We start from the raw sequence: 27,437 nt of genomic DNA, 5'->3' as shown, positions 1-27,437 counted from the left end.
TATATTTTTTTTTTTAGACACTGAAAAACCATGAAGAAATAAAATAAAAAAAATAGTAATGGAAAAAAAATAAGTTAGATTTTTAGCCCTGGAAAAGTCAAAATAATAATAAAATATAAAATTAAAAATAAAATAATGGAAAAGTCATGAAAAAATTAAAATTAAAAAAAGTGAGATTTTTGGAGAAGCCATGCAAAAAAAAAAAAAAATAATAATAATAAAAAATAATAATAATAATAAAAATAAAATAAATGTAGACATGAAAAAGTAAAAAAAAAAAAAAAGATAAAGTAAAATAAAATAATAAAAATGAGATTTAAAAAAATAATAAAAATGAGATTTAAAAAATAATAAAAATGAGATTTAAAAAATAATAATAAAATAATAAAATAGAACAAAATAAAATAGTGAGATTTTTAGACCTGGAAAAGTCATGAAAAATAAAATAAAATAACATTTTTTTTAAAAATCTGTAAATTTCACAATTTTTTTTTATATTTATATAAAAAAACTGGATTGTTATCCATTTATATAGAAATGTATAGGAGTACAGATAGCACACATACCTTGTGTGGTCCCATAACCTGAGGGATGTACGTCACGCTGTAGGTCTTTTTGCCTTCATTGAGCACAGGTTTGACCTCCTCTCTGCGGCCCTCTGGGTCTTCAACGTAGACCATGACCTGGCCTTGACCAGCGCTAAAGGTGTCCACTGTGAACACGGCCGGACGCATCACACGGTTCCCAGTCGGCTCGATGCCTGCAAATACAGATGACAAACAAAAAATCATTCAGGACTTTTCCTCTGGAAAACATGTGAGTCATGAAACAAGTTCATTACAGCTAATGAGAAACGGATTTCTGTTTTAATTACTGCCCCAAACAGATCCAACAGAGCTGGTAAAACAAATGACATGCTTCAACAATCCTAAAATAGCATTTACAGCATTTTCTTCACACTATAACATTAAAATCTCCAGTAGACTGAGAAAATCTTTATAAAATTATATATTTACAAATTAAAATACTTTCAATACATTTAAAAATTTAGTTTGAAATTAAATTTAAATCATTTTCCCGTTTATACTGTTTCAAGTCATAAATTTATGATGTGGATTTCATTCATGAATCCCCTACTTAGGAAATAAAAATAAATGCTGTTCTTTTAAACTTCATATTCAAATAAATCTGAAAGAATCCTTAAAACATAATAATAATAATAATAATAGTTGTTATTTATTAATTATTTATTTATACAATTAACATGCATGTATTTATCTGTATATTTTTGTTTTATATTTGTTATATAATATTTTATTTCAAGCAACTGGATTTTTTTGGTTTTAGGTTTGAGTCAGCTAGCGGACACAAAATAAATTTTCAATTTTTAATTTTTCTTCATCTATAATAAATTTTCATAAATACATGCATAAAAATAAATGAATATCATCATTTATAAATAATGAACTTTTTATTTATCAGCATATTTTTGTTTTATTTATATACATTATATTATATTTCAAGCAACTGATTTTTTGTTTTAGTTAGCTAGCAGAAACAAATTTATTATCTATAACAATTTTATTCTTAAATTAATATTTTTTTTTACTATTATTATTGTTATTATTAATAATAATAATAATAATAATAATAATAATAATAAGTATTATCATTTTCATCATCATCCTCATCATCATCTATTAATTATAAATTTATATAATTAATATTTATTGATCAGCATTTTTTTTTTTAGATATTACATTAAGTAACTGGATTTTCCAGCTAAAACTAAATTTATTTTAAATTTCACTTTCATCTCAGTTAACCATTTTATTTTATTTCAAGCAACTTTATGGTAGCTAGCTGAAATAAAATAAGCTTTCATTTAATTTTTTTAAATTATTTTAGTTAACGCTTCTTTTAAGCAACAGGATTTGTATGGTTTTAATTTTAGTCAACTAGCTAAAATAAAACAAGTTTTTTTTTTTTTTTGGGGGGTTATAATGAGAAGCGGACTAGTTTCAATTACAGCCCTAAACTGATCCAACAGAGCTGTTAAAACAAAAAACCCATGCTTCAACAATCCTAAGACAGCATTTACAGCATTTTCTGTATTTATTCATTTCATTTAAACAAATTCAATAATATATTCAAATATTTTCAATACATTTAAAAATGTTGTTTGTATTTAAATTTAAATCATTTTCCCGTTTGTACTCTTTCAAGCTTAAAGACATCAATAAAAAGCAGTCATGAATTTAAGATTAGGATTTTATTCATAAATCCCCTACTTACAGCCATCAAATGCAGCATAATTTATGCGTATAAAGAAAAACAAACATTGATATCATCAGACGTCGGTTTGAAACCACAGCGGTTGACAAACCTGCAAACGTAATGGTCTAAAAATACTCCTTTTAGTTTATAGTTTGAGGCAAACCGCACAAAACCGCAAGCACACGATCCCTCTGAGCTCATAAAACACATTTCCAAACACAGATTCAATTTGCCTCTAAAAACTAAAGTCCTTTACAGGGAACACGTGTGATTTAGGAAACAAGGGCGACTGTGTCACGTTTCAAATGAGTTTTATTTGCAGTGCTTTTAGAGAGGACATAATCACTTAATGGAAAAATAACATCGATGTGACATGTTGTAAATTATACGCTCGTTCAAAAACAGAGGTGAGGATTTCCCAAGACCGACGACGCCGCAACCGAAACCTTGTAGTTAATTTTAGTAAATTTGGTCACGGAAAATTTGTAGAGGTCACCTTTAGTGTGACAATCATAACTCTTAAACTCATTAGCCACCGCTTTTATAGCTTTAGTCAAATTTACAACAGGTAAGAAGCACATTTTCACTCCATCCATCAATCCTGACTGGTACTTAGTGTGGAAAAAAAGTATTTTTTTTTTTTAAATTGTTGAATTGGTCTCCTATGCTCACCAAGGATGCATTTATTTGATTAGAAATACAGTAAAAACAGTAAAATTGTGAAATAATATTACAATTTAAAATGGCTGGTTTGTATTTCAATACGTGTTAAAATTTAATTTATTCCTGTGATGCAAAGCTGAATTTTCAGCATCATTACTCCAGTCTTCAGTGTCACATGATCCTTCAGAAATTATTCTAATATGCTGATTTTCTGCTAAAGAAACATTAAATTTTGAAACTTTTAGGGAAACAATACACTAACATTGAAAAGTTTGAGGTAATTAAGAAAAAAAAAAAAAGCAAGGATGCATTAAATTGATCAAAAGGGAGAGTAAATGCATTTAAAATTTTACAAAATGCTTTATTTAAAATAAATGCTGTTGTTTTGAACTTCATATTCAAATAATTCTGAAATAAATGCATATATAATTAATCCTGAAAAAAAAAAAAAAAAAAAAGAACCCTACAAGGATTCTGAAAGAAAGAAGGAAAGAGGAATATTCATTCATTCGCATATTTGATTTATTATTTAAATATATTATATTTTATTATTTCAAGCAACTGAATTTTTTTGGTTTTAGTTTCACACAGCTAGCGGAAACAAAATAAGTTCAATTTTTTTCAGTTAAACATTATTTCAAGCAACTTTTTTTTTTTTTAATGGTAGCTAACTGAAATAAAATAAAGCCTTGGTAAGCAGTACAGACTGGAAAACAATTTTTATTATATATTATATTATTTTTTACTATTTATTTTAGTTTTAGTCAACTAGCGGAAATAAAATAAGTAAATTTGTATTAAATCTTTATCCCAGTTAACATTTTATTTCAAGCAACCAAATTTGTTGGTTTTAGTTATCTAGCTGAAATAAAATAAGTTTATATTTTAATTAAATGTATTATTTTGGTTAATTATTTTGGTAATAAAGGATGCATTAAATTGATAAAACGTGACCGCAAATACATTTATAATGTTACAAAAGGTTTCGATTTCAAAATAAATAGATGATTATTATTATTATTATTATTATTATTATTATTATTATTATTTAACATGGTACCAATAAATGATTGCTGAATGATCATGTGACACTGAAGACTGGAGTAATAAATTAATTTTCACATAGAAAACAGCCATTTTAAACTGAAATATTATTACCGTTTTTTTTCTCTATTTTCGATCAAATTAATGCAGCCTTGGTGAGCAGAAGACAGTCAAAAAGCACTGCAAATAAAACAAGCATTTTTCTGACCAGTAGTGAACATGACCAAACTTAAGCTCTAAAGTACAAGACAAAGAGAAAATGTTTTCTCAACAATCCCATCGCTCCAAATTAACGATACTGCGATGCAAGTATCTGAGAAAGTCTGACCGTAACGCTTCATTGGCTCCTGACGATACTAAAAATCTGGCAAAGTTCAAGAGAATTACAGGATCCTGAAACTCTGGTATGATAGTGATCTGTATTTGTGTGGTTGCTCAAACATATCTCGCTGTTTTGAAGATAACGCTGGGTGTTTCTATGTAAACAACAACACAAGTACAAGCTGGGAAAAGCATGTTTGTAATGTGTACCTGGGCCATATGCGCGCGCCTTCTTAGGGTTGAGTTTGGGTTTGAGAGGAGCTCCGGGCTTCAGTTTGGCTTTGGGGAACTGAGACAGATACGTCATGACTGACTGCTCGTCCACACTGGGGTCAATGATCTCCTCTGGAGCAATAACCTGCAAACACAGACATGTATAGACAGTGTGCCAAAAAACAAAAACAAAAAAAAACACCTGCTTTAAAGTGCAGAACATGTGTTTCAAATTTATTTCTGACAACTTTTGGCTTGAATTCTGGGACTGGACTACCAGTTCTGTCCAAACTAGCGTTAATATATATCACTGATGCACTATTATAGTTTAACACTTTGAATTAGATCGTTTCTATATTTTCTATTTTCACTTTAAAAGTAAAGTTTTAATAATTTTGTTCCTTTTTTGTAATTAGTTTAGAAGGACAGCTTTTTATAATAAATTTTAAACTATATTAAATGCATTTATTCATTCATTAATTTTACTTTAAGATTACTAATTATACAATTAATCAATAGTGTTTAATTTTTAATTAACTATGAATTGTATGACTTTAACTGTATAATTAATTATTTTTTAGTGTTAATTTATTAATTAAATATTAATTGCAATTAATTTATTAGTTTAATTTAATTCTAGCAGTTTTAGTATTTCAGAGAAACTGCCTTGGCAAAAAGCTGAAAGTATAATTTTTTTATTATGATTATTATTCAAGCAACTGAATTTTTATGTTTTAGTTTTAGTCAACTAGCTAAAATAAAATAAGCTTATATTTTAATTAAATTTATTTTAGTTAACATTTATTTTAAGTAACTTTTTTTTGTTCTAGTTTTAGTCTTCTAGCCAAAATAAAATATGGTGTGATTTTCATTAATTGTATAAATTTTATCACTTGAAGTGTATAATAATTTATTACTTTAAGTGTTAGTTATTAATTGCATTTATTAATGAATTGTGTTTTTAAATTTATTAGTTTTAGTTCTAAGAGTTTTAGTATTTCAAGTTAAACTAAAAAAAAAAAATCGTCTGGGCAAAAATCTTAAATAAGCTTATTTTTAATACTTTTTTTTTTTTTTTAGTTAACATTTTTACATTTCAAGCAACCAAATTTTATATCGTTTGGTCAAGGTTTTTTAATTTTTATTTTAGTTAACGTTTATTTTATTATTTCAAGCAACTGACGTTTTGTTATATTTAATTCATTTAATTTAACTTATTTTAATTCAAACAACTAAAATGTTTATGGTTTTAGTCTACTACCTGAAAGTTGTATTTAATTTTTAGTTAACATTTAATTGTATTTCAAGCTACTACATTATGGTTTTAGTTTTAATTAACTAGTTGAAATAGTTGAAATATTTTTTATTAACATTTATGGTTTAAGTCATCTAGCTAAAATAAAATGTTTATTTTTTAATTTGACACTTATTTTAGTTAACATTTTATTTCAAGCTACTTTTTTGTTTTTTGTTTTAATCAACTAGCTGAAATAGAACCAGTTGATATTTTAAATGAATTCTCAACTCAGTTGATGTTTATTTTATAGTTTTCGTTATCTATAATTACCCCGATCCAAACATTGGAATCCTGCCATCATTTATTCAATTCCATAAATAACACATTCAATTAAATTTAATTAAAATGAAGAATATTTGGCAATGCAACAAAGTATTTTAGTGTTCACATAAGGCCAGAATATTAACTTGTAACCTATTGCATTGATGAGTGAAGCAGGCGTGTGTTTGCTAAGGTGTGATTGAGGTGTGTTGAGTATCATATTAACTCTGAGGCAAACAGAATGGCTGATACTGATGAAGGGGTGTGTGTGTCTAACACACGTCGCCCATTCTTATCTGAGCTTTGTATTGATCTGTTAGCATGAATGGAGAGGAAGGAACATGACATTTTTCAATCTCACCCTAATGTGAAACAGTCAAACGTATCTCAGATTTGTGGCGCCTCTGTGTTGGTGAATTGTCATCCTGAAGCACTTGAAGTCAAAGGTCTCCAGCTTACCTGTGGGATTCCCAGCCAATCATCAGCGAGCTGCATGGCCTCCGTGGCGTTTTCCACCGGCTTCTCCCCGTCCCAGATCTCCCAGTCGGGACACAGGCCTGGAAAACACAAACACAGGACAATATGAACACTTAAACAGGTTACTGATGTACTGATGTTGATGTACTATTATAGTTTGTTAATATTTTAAATTAGATTGTTTCTATATTTTCTATTTTCACTTTAGTTTTAAAGTTTCTCATTTTTTACTTTTTTAAAATAACTTTAATATAAAATGCATTGTAAACTTTATTTTTTTAATTTGTATTTTTCTTTATTTATTAATTTTGCTTTATTCATTTATTAATTGCATAATTTTAACTAGTTTAATTTTTCATAAAAATTGTGAAATAATTTTTTGTTAATTGTATAATTACATTTTTAGTTTTAGTTATTAATATCATTTATTAATTAAAATATCATTTGTATTTAGTAGTTTATTTAGTTTTATCCGTTTTAGCACGTTAAATTAAACTAAACAAATGAGAAACAGTGCCTTGGCAAAAAAGCTGAAATAAAATAAGTTTTAGATTTCTAATATTTAATTTTAGGTCAGGTAATATTCATTTTATTCAAACAACTACATTATGGTTTTAGTCAACCACCAGAAAAAAATAAAAATAAATAATAATAATAATAATAAATTATATAATATATATTTATATAATTATATAATATATTTAATTTATTTCAGTTAACATTTTATTTTAAGCAACTGAATTTTAATGAGTCAACTAGCTGAAATAAGTTCATATTGTAATTTTTTTTTTTGTTACAGTTTATTTCAAGCAACTGAATTTTGTATAGTTAAAAGTTGTATATTGTTAATTTTTATTATTATTATTATTATTATTATTATTATTATTATTATTATTATTATTATTATTATTATTATTATGCAAACAATTAAATATTATATTAATAAATGATAAATAAAAAACAAAATTAATATACAAAATCATACATTTATATTATACTAATAATATTTATAATGTACAAATAAGATTAATCAAATAAAAACCCAAAAAAGTACTTCTAAACAAATCTAAATAATTTATATCAAAAATTCTAAATATTAAATATCTACAAAGAACATCATAATACAATTATCAATATATAAAAACAATAAGACATTTATAAATAAATTTATATATACACCTTTTGTTTTATTTTTTCACAATTTATGATTATTACTTTGTATTGGTCATATATATATATATATATATATATATATAATATAAATATATAAAATGTATTTATATATTACAAATAACCAATAAAAAGTAATAAAATCATACATTTTGAATAAAACAAAAAAGTTATTCATACATTAACTGAAAACAGCATAGACTAAAAGACTAAAAACCGAAAGTTCATTTTCAGTCCACTAGTGACGCAATGTTAAACATGACAAAAGTCTTTCTAGATTTGTTTAATGATCATAAAATGAAAAAACATGCACTAAAAAGGTCATCCACACTAACTGAATTACAAATATTAGGAAATATTATATTGCAACACGACAGAAGTGCTTTGCACACAGTTCAGGACTCATTCACAGCTGTGTTTTACGACCGATTCACCGTATCTAGACTAACATGGAGCAAATGCGTACAGCTGTCCAATAAACACAACAACAACAGCTGAACAGCAGGAAATAAATGTTTTTCATACTAACACCTTTCTAGTGATCATGTTCATCTCACCTGGAGCACAGCTGTCCACCAGAGCGCCCAGCGCCCGGCCGTTCCTCCAGTCCTGGCTGAAGTTATTGATGGGAAGGTCAGGCACTTTGTTCTGGATCCAGCCGAGCAGTCTCTGCTTGGGCGTCTGTTTCTTGGCTTCGTCGTCATCTTCATCCTCCCAGACGGGCATAGAGATGGAGTAATGGAGGATGAGGGTCCACACCAGACCCAGGATCAACTTCAGGTTCCCATCAACAATCGCTTTGCTGTCTGTCGGGGGACAGAAAGAAATAAAATAAATTAAAATAAAATACAGTGAATAAAGCAAGCAAATAAGTACTGAAATAAGTAGTGAAATATAAATGACAAATTAAAATAAATCATAAATACATAACTATTAAATTAAAGAAATATAAAAGTTACAAATAAAATAAGATAAATGTATTACAAATAAAAAAAAATTATAAAAAAAAATTAATGTAGAAGTAAACAAGCAAATAAGTATTAAATTTAATAAAACAAGTTACAAATAAAAATTAATTATAAATGCATAAAAAAAAACTGAAGAATAAAAAAGCAAATAAGTACTAAAAAAAAACAAATTACAAAAATTTAAATTAAAATTGCATAAAAAGAAAACTTGAATGTAGAAGTGAATAAATGATAAATACCAACATTTTCAAAGAAAGTGAATGTAAATAAATACGGAAAGGAAAAATTAAAAATAAATGTAAATTGTATACACTTACATTTTAAATGTTAATTATATTAGTGTGTACAAAAATAAAATTAAACATTTTCTGTTTTATTTTATTCTTTATATTTTACAAAAAATGAAAACAAATTAAATAAAAATGGATAAATATTTAAATTTACATTTATTTATAACAAATGTAAAGTAACATTTTACATTTGTTTAATATAACATTTTACTCCATATTTTGTTATATTTAAAAAAATTGATGAATATATAAAGTTTACATTTTATTTATTAATACTTTAAAATTGTGTATGTATATACAAACATTTTAATAATATTTATAAAAATACATAAATCTACATTTTATTTTAAAAATAAATAAAAATTAAAAATAATAAAAATAATTGGCTTTAGAAAGCACCACTAATGTTATAAATGTGACAGGAATAATGCACAGCTTATATAAGCGTGTATAGTGAACAACAGTAACAGCAAACACTGTCTAGACTAATAAATAGATAAATGGGGTGGAGTATGGTGTTTGTAAATGACTCAGCATTTGACCCATAGTGGACCAAACCGAGAACACAGCCATCGATCAACATTACAAACCTGACAACCCTGACTAATCACACCACAGGTAATAAAACATTAAAAACAATGAAGAAATTAAATTATGAAGGTTTGTGTTCAATTATGGCAAATGAGCACTCAGCAGTGAACTCAGTAGTTTTAGCACACTTGAAATGAGCCCATTTTGGAAAAAGCCAATGTTTGCAGGAGGAATGGCAGCTGTTAGTGATTGTTAACACTACAGAAATCAGCACACTGTCAGGTCGAGCCTCTGCAGAACAAAATCTCACATGCTTTCATGAACCACAGGACAAGAGTTTGTTCAACCAACAGAACGAACGCTTACTTTGGTGTTCACACTATCAGTCATCTACTGCTAACATCAGGGATGAAGCTGAACTTTAACACACAGCCAAAGACCAATGACAAATGTCACACGAATGTCAAACTGCATTAGTCAAGCTAGATGGGTTTTTTCCAAGTTGTTTTGTTTTTTCATTAAAAAAAAAAACTACATTATATAAAATAATCAAAATCCATAATAATCATCATTAATTATCCTTAAATTTGTCATTAAAATCAATTAATGACTATCAAATATTGATTTTATCATTAAAATTCATAAATATAAAAATTCAAAATAAGTACATTTAAAATGTGCTTATATATTTATAGTTTGTTTGTATAATTTTTTTTGTAATAAATCTAAAATATGTAAATTAAATTTGTAGAAATATTTACAAAATTGACATACATTCGCATAAAAATATAAAGTAATTTAAAAAGTTTAGAGTTTATTATTTATAAATGAATTGAAAAATGTGATTTTTATATTGAAATTACATATTTTTATATTTTAGAAATGTAAATGCTTATTTTATACATTTAGTTTTATTAGAAATGTGTAATTTGAATATAAAAATCATTAAACTAATTTAGACATGGATTTTTCACCCAAAAAAATTACTATTACCTAGTAATTTTTAAATGACACTATATTAATTTGTAAAAATGTATGCAACACCAATATTTGTAAAATTCATATAAAATTAAATGTACACAATTTTTACAGTTTTAAAATGTAATTTGAATACTAAATATTAAAATATCACTTTCAAATATTAGATTCAGTCTATTAATATTAAATCTACTATACACTAAATAAAATATTTGCAAAATGTATAAATATAAAATTAAAAATAGTACACTATAAACAATCATACTATAAATGTATAAAAGCATGTTTTAAAAGAAATCTAAAATATATACAAAATCAATTAAGTTACAAAAAAAATATAAAAAAGGTGTTTACAATTTTGTGTAGTTTATGATTTAAAAATTAAATAAACAGATGCATTTAATCTAGAAATATTACTAATATAAATTTAATTAAATTAAACAAATTAATTAAAAAAATGATTCATGTATAAAAATACAGACACTTAAAGTTTTACATTTTTTAAATCTAATTTAAATAAAACAAAATAAAATCAGCATTACTCAAATATACATTTATATTAAATTATATCTATCATACATTAGCAGGTATTATACAAAAGGTACAAAAGCAGTCTTTTTAACTAAGAACCTTAAAAAGGTACAAATTAGTACTAGTACAAAAAAAGCATAGGTACAAAAAGCATGAGTGACTTGAGTCGAACATGAATCCCCTAGTGACCTTTGTACCTTTTTTCTGTGTGTGTATTTAATAAATCCATCAAAATGGTTTGTTAGCTACTTTTTGATTAGTCTGTATAGTGGATATGCATGAAATCAGGACTGACCCAGTGACCAATCTGAACTGTGTGGATCAGTGTGATTCTGCCGCTGGTACGACGAGGCAGACGGAGGAATGTTCTGGCAGCGTTTGAAAAGCTGGAAACGAGTTCAGTGCCAGACAGGCACTCAGTGCATCTCTAGACTGAACATAATTCATTAGCACTGACCATTAGTCCCGCCTTCATGAGGTTCCTGTTTAATGGGATCTCCATAAGGAGCCCCTTCACCACCGGACGGCCCAACAATACTACAACAACAAACAGTGCTGCCGACTGAGTGCACTCAGAGAACAGCAGAATCAAGGTTACCATGACAGCAGGAGCTCAAACCAGTCATGAATTATAGATGAGTGGCAGAAAGTTTTGGAAAGCTGCTAAAAAGACAAGCACACAATAGAGCACAAACACGGGGTTTACAGGCTTCTTATGCTGGACTGAAACTGAAAATGAAGAAAAAAAAAAAAAAGACAAAGCAAACAAAGCAAAAAAAACAACACTTTGACCAGGCTACAGAATAAATATCAAAACAGTCATTAAATAAATATTCATTTATAAATAGAATTATGCATCATTTTAAAATGTCAAATATTATATCAAAGTAATATCATAAATATCATATATACATTGTATTTAAATACTTTATATAATGCATTTAGTATGTGTAATATTATATTAGTAATATGTATTAAATTATATGCATAAATCAATGTTTTATATATTTATAATTGCTTTATTCATATTTAAAGTAGTATGAATGCATTTTAATATTCATTTAAATGCATTATTAAAAATATTTAAATACAGTATATAATTTGACTGTATAATTTATTCAATGATATTTATTTTTTAAATATTAAAAAGTAAATTATATACACAATTGTATGTAGGTGTATGCTATTATATATATATATATATATATATATATATATATATATATATATATATATATATATATATATACTTTTTTTTTTGGGGGCTGATCACCGATGATCATGATCTGCCGATGAACAGATCACAGAATGGCAGAGGAATGGAAATCTATCTTTTATCTAGCAGAGTTTGCACCATTTGAAGACATGAAACTAACTCTAAATTAACTATATTGAAAAAAAAAAACAATTTATATAAATTAAAAACTATATAAATTATACACAATTTAATAGTAATTTATATATAATTAACTTTTTTGATTTACATCTTTTCAAATAGTAATTTATATATAATAACTTAAAATAAATTTACTTTTACTACATTATCATTTTTTTAAAGAATGCATTAAGTAAATATTTACATGTATAACTATATAAAAAGTACATAATTAATAAAAAAATTGGCTTATTTATATTTACATATATTTGTAAAAGGATGCCAATTTTAAATAAATGGATACAATTTTAAATAAATGTATTTAATTAAATATTATATTTTTCAAATGCAAGCTGACTGTTGTATTGTATTCATTCTTAATAAATCTACTTACATATTTAATTGACAAGTATTAAAAAAAAAAAAAAAAAAAAAGCATAAATACTTTGAAACCCATTTATTGTGTGTATATTTATCGCATAAATATTATTGAATGATGTAAATGTTTGTTCCCCTCAAGGTCATCCAGGGCCAGTCATTGTTTGAGGAGGTCATATGAGGAGAAGCAATAAAACACAGGGAAGTCCCAAGGAAAATCCAGTCTGAACAAGCTTGGAAAGACACATGCTCAATAATACTACAAGCATTTCCTAAATGACAGGAAATCTGAGATGCTCACTTTAAAACATCTTGAGCCTAGCGCTTGGAAACACACCAACGCATTTGACGATTTGTTAGCTGATCCTACAACTCCATTAGTCTCAGAAACACTCATTCCAACCGGATGAATCCAATAAGGACAAATCCAAACAGATGGATAACAGCCCTGATTACTAAGGTGTCCAAAACGTTGTCCAAACACTGACATAATCCAATTATAAGAATACACAACCTGATCCACACGCTACGCCCTGACATGAGTCAGTACTATAACAGCACTTACACTGAAGACAGACAGCTTGACACACAAAAAGAAAGAATTAAGAGTAAAAAAACAAGCTAAAACAATTCTCAGTATTTAATTCACAACTTTTTTACAAAATATGTTTATGTGCAATTAAAATATACAGCATCATTTTTTTATTAAAATAAAAGTGTTAATGAGAATACTAGAAAGAATACTAGAAACTGAAGACACAGAACAATCACAAGAAAAGTAGAAAGTGAATGAAGTAGAAAGAAAAAAGCAAAGGTCAATATAAAAGTGTAAAAACGTATAATTTCTTTAATTATTGATATTTTATATATTTAATACATTTCAATATTTTCATTTATATAGAGCAATTCATATTACATGTTTTAAAAAGGTGAAAAAAGTGTAAATTTTTTTGAACTAAAATTAAAATGGATTATCTTATATAAAAAAAAAAACACATACTTAGAGTAATACCAAAAAAGGCAAGCAAATGTGAATGTTCGTGAAATAATATACAATTAAAAATATAAATGCAACAAATAAGAGTTGGTTGTTTGTTTAAATTGTATGTTTTTAAATATTAATATTTCGCATTTTATTTAAATCAATCAACTTATGTTTAAGTTTTATAATTTTGTATATTTGAAAATACTGGTATTTTAAATTTTATTTAAATGAATCAAGTTGTTACATTTATTATTATTATAAGAATTTGAAAAATTTATTTTTACCTTATGTGGTAAAATCACTTATGATTTGTACTATGTTTTACATTGTATAAGTGATTTTCACCAAGTTTAAAAAAGGTAAATAAATTGGTAAAATTCTTATAAAAAATACAAATAAAACACTTTGAATTGGTTAAAATAAAACTGTAAATTAATATTTTAAATTCTACATTTTAAAAACAGTACAAATCGTAAGTGATTTAAATAGTTTAAAAAGTTAAATATAAATTTGTAAAATTTGTATAAAAAATATAAATAAAAAAAAACAAATCAATTTTAAAATGCACATAAAAGTTAAGTTAAATATAAATGTGAAATTCTTGTAAAAAATATAAAAATAATAAATGTAACAAAACTTAAATCATTTAAATAAAATGTAAAAAATATTTTCAAATACACATTTTAAAAACAGTACAAATCATAAGTGAATTTGCTAGGCTAAAAAAAAAAATTGGCAAAATTCTTAATATATTAAAATAAAATGACAAAATATCAATATTTAAAATATATTTTACAATTTTATATCCACCTTTCTTCAACGCTATATGGAAATACAAGAATAAAATGGAGGAAACCATAAAACTGTGCGCAATACAAACCAGTGTGTTCATAATTAAGATAACACACTAAAATAATATCATAAGACACACCAATTAGCAATATCAAGCAGCAAAAAGAGCTGTTTTATACAGCTAAAAATAGCTGGACGCAAAAGAAACCGGAAGCCAGACCCATAACATTTACAAATGGCTGTACCCACTCTTATGGGACAAAAAAGGTGAATATGGTGCACTTTTTTATATTTATTATTAAAATATAGTGAATTTACCAAAAAAGCAAGTAACGGTTGTAACCAAGATCTTACAGACTGTCCCTGACCACATATAAAGATGACTTACAAAATGACACATGACCCTGTGATGGTAACAGCAACAAGAAGCGATCTTAAAAAAAAAAACTTCCTCAAATTCCTCTTGAATGCATTTGGAAAGTGTGAAGCAGCATTATGGGTCAGGACTGACTCAGCAAAGGTTAGAAAACGTCCTGAGTTTTATTATTGTGATCTCCTTGGGAACCAGCCTTGAGAAAATCAACAGACTCTTATGAAAGTGAAGCATGATGTGCAGCTGGAGCCGTTACCAGAGCCACTGTCACCAAACATGACGTGATCCTGAGGAGCAAATCGCATTATCTACACTGAGAAATCAAATTAACTGTGTTTAATCAAACGGCTGCATCCATAACAGGCCATAAATGCCCTGAGTCACGCCATTACAATTTATACTGCCTGTTTTCTGATATAAAGGTTGACAGGGTTGGAAAGGTTAGAAAGAAAGGGCTTGGATTTTCATGCAAGTCACAAGAGATGAAGCTTAAAAGCAGCTACTGTTAAAGATTGAAAGATCGAGCTAAACTTATCAAAAACAATGTATTGATAATACATTAAAACATTTATGATTGTATTACTAAATATTTTGTTGTACTATATGTACTATATTTTGTTGTAGCATTATAATAAAGTTTGTTAAAATATTTTAAATTGTAATACCACCATAATAATAATAAAAATTAATAAACTTATTCTACCATAAATAAAATGCAAAATAAAACATGTACATTTACATATTTTTAAATTTTGATAAACGTAATTTAACAAGAGGTGGGATGTAAATAATCAATAATGATAAGAAAAACAGTTTTAACTATAAAATATTGTATTTTTATATTATAGTACTAATATTTTATTGCATTACTACTATTAATACAACAACGACAACATTAAACATTTTAATATTTTATATTTTACATTTTTTGCATTACTTATGACGCTAGAATAGTTTAAAAAAAATTAATAATAATAATAATAATAATAATAATAATAATAATAAAGCATAACACTCATAAGTGCAATGCTAAATAAAATTAATTGAAGAATTTACTATAATTATAGAATAAAAAAAAAATACCAACAAAGAGTAATGCAAATAATTGAATATTTTTTTCATATAAATTTTCCATTTTATTAACATATTTAATAAAAGTTGTGGGATGTAAATACAAATAAATAAATAAAATAAATAAAATAATAATAATAATAATAATAATAATAATAATAATAATAATAAAATAAATATATTTTTAATTGCATTAATAAATATTGTATTATTATTATTGCATTATGAATGATGCTATATTTTTTTAATACTTAAATTAACATTTAATATTAAAGATTATAATTACACAAAAAAAAACTATTTAAAATATTGTTTATATTTTATAAATATTTATAAATTTGTAAAATAATAAAAATAAATTAATTTATTGTATTACATTTTACATTATTAACTAGCATTATTATAAATACTTTAAAATACTTTATTTTACATTACACTTACTAATTATGAACGATAGGATTATAATTTAAGTATTGTTGTTAAAAAATATAGCATAAGTGCAAGTCAAAATAAAACTAATTTAATTTATAACAAAATAAAACTAATAAAACATTTAAAACTAGTTTTAAGATTTACTAAAGATTTACTATAATTATAAAAACAATAAATGATAGCAAGAGTAATGCAAAATTGACAATTCTTTTTATACAAATAATTAGCTTTAATACATTTAGTAATTTAATAAACGCTGTGGAATTTAAACTAATATCACCATTGATTTAATAAATTATTAGTAGGTTTTTTTTTTTTTATTAGTGTAATGCTATAAAATGTCACGGTAGTATTTGTCATACTACCTTCAACTTTCATTAAGTGTTTGTCTATAAATTACTGTACAAAAAAAGTGAAGAAAAAAATCGCATAAGAATCAAAAACAATGGGAAACTGCAAAAGTGTGCAAAAATGCACAAAATGTGCAAAAGTGCACATAATTATAAAAATGTCATAATGTCCTGTTGATTTGTGGGCTGAAAATGTGACCATGCAGAACAATTAAAACAAAAATACAGAGTAGTCTCTCATCCTGACTGCCAAACTTAAGAGGGTGAGGACGTAACCCTGCGGCACACCACACGAAACGAGCAAACAAAGTGTTTCGCACAGCCGTAACCTTCAGTAAATCACTGCTCCATTATTTCATTCCTTCCTGGGGCTGGCGAGTCTCCCGTGGCTCTGCTTTCATGAGATTAGGTGAGAAAAAGAGGCAGCAGATTTCCTCAGGGCGGGTCTCCTGAACCCAACCATTACACCAGAGACAGCTTCACCCACAAACCCTCTGATCTGGCTATAAATACAGACGGAAGCTGAACCCGAGGTCTTTTCCACTCACTTATCAACAGTTAAAACAAGACACGTCGACCCGAGGGACCTTGTTAGTCCAGGTCTTCCTGCAGAGCAGCGTTCACAAAGATAAAGGAGACGTCTCAGAAAAGCCCTAAATTATTTTCCAGCGGCATATGTGGATTTAAGCCTCCACCATCAGATTCAACAAAGAGAACAGGGAGATTTATGGTTCATTGAGATTTTTCAAAAGAAGTGAGATGAGCTGAAGCTGTCAAAAGTCGAGTCTGGCTGTCTGACAGCGGGCACACGTGCAAGAAGCCCATCTGGAAATGCATTTAAGGCGAGCGGAGTAACGCCGGAGACTCCACCCGTATCGCCGTCATACAGGATCCACATTACAGCTCGGATCCCGCAACATTACCAGAGGTTTGGGAAAGGGAAAACTGGCCAGAAAGAGACAGAAAATCAGGCTGAAGTTGATCTGAGAGGAGGATGAATTGCACAATTTGTCTGTCTAATTACACCCCAAACAAAACCTGGAAATTATATTTTGCATAAAGACAAAAACAAAGCCTATTTTTTAGGAGCTCTTTAATACATATTGACCATTAAATGCATAAAAATACATATAAATTATAAAAACTAAGTTTTTTTTAAAACTATAAAATATATTTCAGAGGCAATTACATTTTACTTTATTTTTTTTAAAGCATTTTTATCTTATGGTAGATTAAAAAAACCTGTGAAACTGTACAAACTGCTGTAAAACATTGCATTACAGTAATTTAAAAACTGAAAACAGCTGCATTGTTAATTTTAAAAAGCATGCTTTAAAAGTAAAATTAACAAATTTAATAAAAACACCAAATATTTTAATACTAAATATAAAATCTATGCATTTTCTTATACTTAATTTTTTTTCTATTAATATATTGTATATTTTCATTCAATTTAAATATTTTAAAATAAAATACACCAAAGGAAAATCTATGAAATGTTATTTTAGATAAATATTTGTTTTATATTATTTGTATTTTATTTTTATTTTAATAAATTATACACTTAAATTAAAGTAAATACAAATAAAAGTAAAACTATAAATTGTTTTATATTTTGTATTTTATTTTATTAAAATTTATATTTGATTAAATTTAATAAATTGTACATTTTAAGCATGTTTTTTTTCCCCTAAATTACCAGTGCATCTATCATGTTTTTTGTTTAAGTTACTGTAATGCATACAATAAAAAAAAGAAATAAAATAAAGTAAAAAGTCAAATCTATAAAATGTTCCATATTTTACTATACTTTGCTTTTTATTTCTAATAATAAAAAACAGAAGCATTTTAATCTCTGATAATATTTACTGGACTAAACAAAATGTATGCTGTTCTACATTAAAAACTGAAAACATGGGAAATGCGTGGGTAATTCTGGAAAAAACAATAACAAAACTGCTGTCGTCACAGTTAAAATGCAAACAAAATGTTGTTGTTGACCATCTTAAAGCTTCAAAGGTCTCCTTTAATTTTGACCTAAAAGGCTCCAGACATGATCTCATGAGACTCGCCTGGCTAAGTATTGCATTATTCGAGTGCCTGTGGGGCAGACAATAGTCATAAGTATCAGTGAAACTAAAAACACAAGTAATATTAAAACAAACGCAGCAGGTAACCTTCTCATAAGGAGTAAAATGAAAGCAGCAGTCATGCTTTCACCAACATGTGCCTGTATACTCTGATAAATGATTAAGGAAAAGGGCTGAATGCTTGTGTTGGTCTCCATGGAGACAAAGCAAACGAAACAACAACAGGAGAGGAAGAGTCGAGGCAGGACCGGTTTCCACACAATCCGCCTCTTATCGCCAAATACTCACACTTACGACACCACAGGAGACTCTAACTAGGGCTGGGCCAGAAAGCTTAAAATGAAACTAACTTAAAATGAAATTAAATTTAAAACAAAATAAGAAAGCTTTAAAAAAAAAAAAAAAAAAAAAAAAAAATTGTTTTAAATATAAAAGGCAATAAATCAAATTAAATTAAAAAAAAAAAAGTTAAAGCTTTAAAAAAAAAAAACTAAAAATAAATAAAAATAAAATAGTGAGAAAACTTCAAAAGATAAAACCCTAAAAATAAAAAATTAAATAAAAATAAAAGCGAAAAAGCTTTCATAGAAAAATACTAAAAATAAAAAGCAAGAAAGCTTCCAAAGAAAATAAAACCCTAAAAAAAAAAAAAAAAAAAAAAAAAAAAAAAAAATAAATGTTAAAAAAAATTAAGTGAAAGTTATTGAAATGTTTTTTATAAAAAAAAACCTAAAAATTATAAAACAAGATTTAACTAAAAATCAAATAATAAAAATCAAATAAAAAGTAAAAAATAAATAAATGAATAAAAATAAAATAGTGAGAAAGCTTCACAAGATGATAAACCCTAAAAATAAAAAGCGGAAAAGCTTTAAAAAAATAAAATAAAAATAAAAAAGCGAGAAAGCTTTAAAAAAAAAATAAACTAAATTAAATAAAAACAAGAATCCTCTAAAAGGAAAAAAGCTTTAAAAGGGGGGAAAAAAGCAGATGTAATATCAAATATAAAATAAAAAAGATACATTTAAAAAAAAAAATACATAAAATATGCATTTATCATGTATACATTTATATAGATTTATATTTTATATTAAATGTTTATGAAATATCTACACACTCTAATTAAACAAACTAATATCCCTATATTTGCATTTGCTCTTTCAACCAAATAAAAAGTACATGAGTAATATAAATAAACTAAATCAATATATAGGTGAATCTGCACTGATTTCAAATCAGATAAATTTGAAAGTATTCTAAAAAAAAATTGAATAATAAAATCAATTAAATATTTTACAGACTAGTCTTAAATATATTTAATAAACATTTTAAATGTTAACTGAGTTACGGAAAAGTTAATAGTTTTTGTAAATGAGTTCAATCTGTCATTTCAGTAAAGAAATAAAAACTAAACTTTAAATTATAAAATGAAGCCTCTTGATCTTGATCACTGCCTTGCAAATGAAATACTACTGTAGATAAAAGATAAAAATGGGCTCTTTTGTACCACTTTTTTGACAAATGACAGCAGTTCCTTAGAGACGCAGGTTGTTTTTGGAGAACATCAGTGCGTGTTTGTGTTGTAAAGTTATGCCTGCTGGTAATTCAATAGGGGTTTCCTGCTCCATTCAGAAACTGCTGAGCCACACCTGCGCCGCAGGACACGACTGAAACGCTCACCAGGTGAAGAGGAACCGCGAACAACACACACCCAAGGAAAGAGACGTTTCATTAGACTGAGACTAACACACACCTGTTCTGTGCAATCACACACTTTAGACACTTCACAGATTACTGAGCAGAACAGAAAGTTTAACCAGTCCGTAACTGATTCAGTCAAGGTGTTCAAAGCAATCTGATCACAGGACGGAGAGGTTAAGAGTCAACTTCACACCAGGCCTATGATAAATCATCTGTGTGTTTGTGTTGTTAAAGAAAACTTAAAGAAACCGTAGAGCTCATAAAGAGCCGCAATGGTTCCGTCAAACGCTTATGAAACTTGATTTACAAGCTCCTGCACAGCAGCTTTTCTCAAACTCCACAAAACACAGAACTTCAATTTAGTTGTACATTTGTCAAAGTTTAACATTTTAGATCATCCAAGATGCAGATAAGTTTGTTTCTTTATCAGATTTGGAGAAATGTAACATTGCATCACTTGCTCACCAATGGATCATCGGTAGTGAATGGGTGCCGTCAGAATGAGAGTCCAAACAGCTGATAAAACATCACAATAATCCACAAGTAATACACACCACTCCAGTCCATCAGTTAACATCTTAAGTCAATAGATGCATGTTTGTAAGAAACAAATACATCATGTATTTTAGCCAAAAGAAATGGTTTGCTAAAAACCAAAGCTCATAATCCATAACGCTTCCTCCATTGAAACAGTGGTCTGGTCTGAATCAAGAGAGAAATACCCACAGATCAAGATCGCTTACAAGCAAAAACAGTCCAAAACAAATGGATTTTGTTGAGAGAGGACAACAGGAGATGGACTCATTTTTTGGTCAGAAATGGCAGTTTAAAGTTAAATCTTAATGGGTTTGTTTGACAAACATGCAGCTTTTGGCTTCTCAAGAGCAAAAAAAGTTATTTAAAAAGAAAACCCTAAAATAAAATAAGTGAGAAAGCTTTAAAAAAAAAATAAAAAAAATAATAAAAAAAAAAATGTGACAAAGCTTTAAAAGAGAAATTCTTTAAAAATTAAATAAATAAAATTAAATTAAAAGTGAGAAAGCTTAAAAAAAAAAAAAAAATCTTAAGGAAATTTTTAAATTATACGAGAAAAAAAACGCTTTAAATTTTTCTTCTTACAAACATGCAGCTTTTGGCCTCTCAAAACCAAAAAGAAACCTAAAAAAAATATTTTTATATATATATATAAACAAAAATAGAATAGAATAAAATAACACAAAATAACAAAAAGGACATCTTTAAAAAGAACAAAATAATAAAGCAGGAAAGCTTAAAAATATACACACTTAAAATATATAAAAACAAATAAAATATTTATACATTTAATTTATATATTTTTTTCTATTTATATTATGCTTATGAAATATCTATCCATATATAATATGCTACAAACATATATCTCTACATTTGATAGATCATTTAAATGTTTTGAGTTATTTTAAATGTTTCATTGAGTTATGACACAAAAGCAGCTTTGAATCATTCACTGAAGTGACTGATTGAACTAATTTACCAAAAAAAATCAAAACTTGGTTTTACTAAGCTTTACTAAAGTTAAAATGGAGATGCTTTATCATTTTATGGATTTTAATAATTTTTAATGATCAAATCCATAATTAAAGACATTTTTAAACTTCAAATTATTGCTTCTAGCTAAAATGTGACTCCATAATCCACAATAACGATTCCTCTAGTGAAAACAGAACAAAAGATGGACTTTTTCCACTGGATGAACTGTTATTATGGTCACGTATTTTAGCTGGAAGCAACAGTTTGAAGTTAAAAACATTTCAATGATAGATTTGTTTCTTACAAACACACAGTTTTTGGCTTCACAAGATGTTAATTGATGGACTGGAGTGGTGTGGATTACTTGTGGATTATTTTGATGTTTTTAATCAGCTATTTAGACTCTCATTCTGACGGCACCCATTCACTGCAGAGGATCCATTGGTGAACAAGTGATGCAATGCTGCATTTCTCCAAATCTGAGAAACAAACAAACTCATCTACATCCTAGATGAGTACATTTTGAGCAAATTGTCATTTTTGGATGAACTCTCAAAACACACAGGAACGGGATGGAGAGAAAGAAAGACAAACTGTCATCAGTCTTCACATACTTATAGCATTCCTCATATGGATCACAGCCAAAATGAAAACCTGATGAGCAAACGTTTTTCAGAAATACACAGGACAAGAAGAAAACAAAAGAGAAATCACTTTAGAGTTAAGCGAAAGTTACTAGACCTCAACAAACTGCATACTTTGTTCACTTTCACTCACACTGGAGGATTTATCTGAAAAGACTGGGGACTTTTGATGACTTCACATTTATTAAAACATTACCATTTCAAATAAATGCTGTCATTTTCAACTTTGTTCAAAGAATTGATCAGAGTTTTTCACAAAAATGGAAACAGCACAAGTGTTTTCAACACTCATAATCAGAAACGTTTATTGAGCAGCAAATCAGCATAGAAGAATGATTTCTGAAGGATCATATGAGACTGAAGACTGGAGTAATGATACTGAAAATTCAGCTTTGCATCACTGGCATAAATTACATTTTACTATATATTCACATAGAAAATAGTTATTTTAAATTGTAATAAATTGACACAATATTACTATATAATCAAATGTATTTTACACTAGGCAAAAATGCATTGCTGTTCTAGTTCAATCAAAACTAGTCAAACAGAGTGAATGTGGGACTGGATGCACCTGGACGCTGTAAACAGGAAGCAATTCCTGATTCTCGGCCAAGTTTCAAACAAAAGGGGCAACAAACATTATGACTGACCTCTATGTATAGGGCAGGGTTTCCCAAAATGGGGCCACAAACCCCATGGGGTTTGAGAATTGATAAACAATTTGGAAGGAAAAAAAAAAAATCTAAAAATTATAGTGACAAAAAAACACAAAAAAAACTATTATAAATATAAAATCGAAGTAAAACAACTTAATGTAAAAATTAAAATTAAAGCTATCACTTCATATGATAATGTACAATCATTTTTTTTATTTTATTTAAATTTATTTTATTAACTTATAAATTGTTAAATTTTTACTTTATAAATAAATTTACATCATTTTAGTGTTATCTTTATTTATAAGTCAAAAAGTAACACTAACATATGATAAAAAGTCAGATTAATTGTACATGATAATTTTAGTGCTCTCTTAATTTTAATTTAGCTTATTTTATTAGAGATGGCACTAAAATATGATCATGTAAAAATTAATGACTTACGTAAAAATTATAAATTGTTATCATGTTTTAGCAAATGTTTCCTTAATTTTACTAAAAAGATAACACTAAAATATAACATGAAATTTAAAATTGATTTATAAATGAATAAAATGGTCATTTTAGTGCTCTTTATCTTAATTTTATTTTATTTTAATAATTTATAAATAATTTTACATTTTACGTAATATTTTAGCAAGTGTTATCTTTAATCAATTTTAATTTGGCGTATTTATTAAAGAGCACTAAAATACGATAACATAATATAAAATTTAGAAATAAAATAGTCAAAATAAAATTTCACATTTTATTTGACCATACTTTAGTTTTATCTTTATCTTAATTTGACTTATTTTATTAAAGATAACACTAAAAAAAATGATCATGTAAAACGTAAATTTAAATTTGACATTTCTTAATTTTTGGGATTTGTTTTTTAAACCATTTTGAATTTGTTTTATTTTAATTAAAAATAAATTAATAGAACTATAATTGAATTATTTTTGTAATATCTAATATGAAATCATAATGTAAAAATTAATTTAAAATAAGCAGTTTTAAAATAAAAACTCCTAAAATAATAAAATGTGGAAAAATATGAAATAATCTAAAACAGTTATGAAAAATTCAAAAGGTTAAATAAGTAAGTAAAATAGTTTAACCTGCATGTCATGTAACCATTATCTGTCACCAGAGGGAATGCAAATGTATTGCCAATTTAACAAAACTCAATTTCAGAGGGATTTAAAGTACATATTTTATGTCAAACGTCTTCAGCTAACCAAAAAAAAAAATTCTGGAAGCAAGTCCACAAGGCGTTTTTATGACTTGTTATTAATAGGAATTAAAACCTAATCTCAAGTACACATTCATCCAGTGACAACTTAAAACACAACTGCAACCAAGAGGTTTGTGAGTAATTCCCGTGTCACGGCAGTCATGTGACGCAAGATCCGACCGCTGGCCGTTCCTCCACAGAAGCCAAGAGTCACAGAGACCCTCCCAGACAAACACATCCACGCTCACACAGGGACTTTGGGAAACTGTGAAAACACTACGATGAGCCGTTTTAGGGTGATTAAATGTTGTCGAATGCATTAAATCACAGAGCCGCCGCGGGAACGCTTGGAAACAGAGAGCCGTTTGTTTGGCGGGCCTCTTAAAGCAGATCCATAAATAAAGCAGACAGCTTTCTTTGTTAAAAGCCGAATTCCAACGGAGGGGGAAAAAGCCTCATTATGTTTGTGGCTCATATCGGACACTCCATTTTTCAGAGACACCTGCGATTCCTCTAGTCTGACTCGACTTTGGCTCTTAATTTGCGTTTGAAAGCATTATCAATCCCCATTAAAATGAAGATTGCTCATTTCCTGCGGTTCAGCTCATTACCTCATGGGTGATGTCACAAGCCACAGATGGGAATAAGCGCCGTCCAACATGCTATACATGCGAATGCTGATTAAGTTTCTGGCAAGTATTACAAAACGCTCTCTTAAGATGCCGTGATTGGCCAACTTGGGTGACGGCGTTGGATGAGTTGAGGAGATTAATGCATCGAGATACTGTAATAATCCGCATTATTCACTGACTCAAACAACCTGTAAAACAGGCCCAAGTGTAATAACCCGCATGACATAATTTGCGTTTCATCTCGCTTTTAAGATATTACTTCTGAACTTAGGGAACAGGCTAGAAAAGTATAAAAAATAAATAAAATTAACAGATCGAGACAACAAGAGATTGATAAATCAATAAATAGATGAATAAAAAAGATTAAATAAATAGCGCAAATTTGTCAAATAAAAAAAAAAGCACAAATTTATCAAATAAAATAAATAAAGCTTATATATAACTTATAAAAATGAACTAATTTATAAATAAAAATAAATAAAATATATTGATGTATAAAATAGAAATACTAATTTATAAAATATAAAAGCAATTAATGACAACAGAAGGATCGATAAATCAGAAAACGAGAGATAAAATGCACAAATTTATCAAATAAAATAAATATTGCTTATAACTTATAAAAATAAACACTAATTTATAAATAAAAATACATAGAATAAAAAATATATTGATGTATAAAATAAATACAAATTCATTAAATATAAATAAAACCAAATAAATAAAACAAATAAATAAAAACACAAATTTACACACACAAATGTATAAAATATAAATACAAATTAATCAAAATAAAAGCAAATAAATAAAATGTAGGGATGCACCGGTTGACCGGCCATAAATCGAAACCGGCCGGTTTTTGCATCTAACGCGCGATCGGCAACCGGCCGGTTTTCGTTTTTATCCCGGCCGGTTTTTTTCCGGAAGTGTGTACGCGGGCCGCGGCATTCGATTCATTCAGAAACATGTCACTTGTGAGGCGGTTTTTCGAAATCTGTGAGCAGGACGTGAAGATTGCAATCTGCAATGTCTGCAAAGGACAGCCGCTTTTCTGTGCTCGCTGAAGTTGCGCAAGCGTACCTGTCCTCGCCCTGCACAAGCGCAGACAGCGAACGTTTGTTCAGCTCAGCTTCTCACGTGACAGATGAAAAAAGAAACAGACTCACTTGTGACAAAGCTGAGATGCTTATTTTTGTAAAAAGCATTACTTTACTTTTGAAAAGCCAAAAATAAAAGTCTGTTCTGTTAAGAATGATTATTATTATTTTACATTAAAATGCCTGTTGGCTTGCTGTTTTACTTTACTAAAAGCATGTTTTACTTATTAAACTGTATTTACTTTCATATTTTTTATTTATTATTTAATTTCAGATGTCAGATGCTATTGATTCAATAGCCAAAGCCAGATTGGCCTGTTAAATACTAAATAAACATGTTGTTTATGTTGTTTACTTGCATAACTTCTTGTTTTTGAAAAAATCGGAAATCGGTATCGGAATCGGCCAGCTTGCTTGTAAAAAATCGGTATCGGAATCGGCCATGAAAAATCATGATCGGTGCATCCCTAATAAAATGTATAAAATAAAATAACTTACAAAAATATTAAAAGATTAAAAAACCTGGTATAAAATTGATAAAAATTAAAAGCAAATAAATAAAATTTAAAATGCACAAATTTATAACTTATATAAATATCTATCTATCTATCTATCTATCTATCTATCTATCTATCTATCTATCTACACACACACAAACCTATAAAACTGAATACAAATTTATAAAAAAAATGTATAAAATATAAATACTTAACTTAACTAACAAATTATAAAATACTAACTCAAATGTAAATACAATTTATTAAAAAAATTACTAAAACAAAAGAATAAATATATATAAAATAAATTAATTACATAAAATGCACATTTATAAAAAAAAAATACTAACCTATAAAACTAAATTTATAAAAGAAAAAGAACATACTGAAGTAAATAAATACATAAGTAAATTTAAATATAATGAAACATTAAGCAAATAATAATGAAATGAAATTGTGATTCATTAATTACTTTTATTCTGTTTCAATTCATATATACAGTAGTCAACATTCGAAGTGGATCAAAAAAGTTCACCAAAAGTTGTCCTAAGATAAGAACGGGTATTCTTTTTGGTTTTAGAATAAATTTGATGAAAGGTTTTGATCCACTTC

The 27,437-nt window shown here is 27.2% G+C and overlaps 2 protein-coding genes across 2 annotated transcripts in view; both read right to left on the bottom strand.

Moving 5' to 3' along the window:
- Positions 1–11,622, bottom strand: part of LOC141293758 (filamin-B-like) — a 12,378-nt gene extending 756 nt beyond the window's left edge. Inside the window, exons 1-6 of the mRNA XM_073825813.1 lie at positions 11,479–11,622; positions 11,317–11,407; positions 8,281–8,529; positions 6,536–6,633; positions 4,516–4,663; positions 567–760 (exon numbers count right to left, since the gene is read on the bottom strand). Coding sequence (XP_073681914.1) covers positions 567–760; positions 4,516–4,663; positions 6,536–6,633; positions 8,281–8,529; positions 11,317–11,407; positions 11,479–11,622 — 924 coding nt within the window. The remainder of the gene's footprint in view (positions 1–566; positions 761–4,515; positions 4,664–6,535; positions 6,634–8,280; positions 8,530–11,316; positions 11,408–11,478) is intronic.
- flnba (filamin B a) overlaps positions 1–27,437 on the bottom strand; it is a 179,594-nt gene that overhangs the window by 87,516 nt on the left and 64,641 nt on the right. The window lies entirely within an intron of this gene.

This window comes from Garra rufa, chromosome 20, assembly GCF_049309525.1.
Source record: "Garra rufa chromosome 20, GarRuf1.0, whole genome shotgun sequence".
NCBI classification, from domain to species: Eukaryota; Metazoa; Chordata; class Actinopteri; order Cypriniformes; family Cyprinidae; genus Garra; species Garra rufa.
This window is presented reverse-complemented; position numbering and strand designations above follow the sequence as displayed.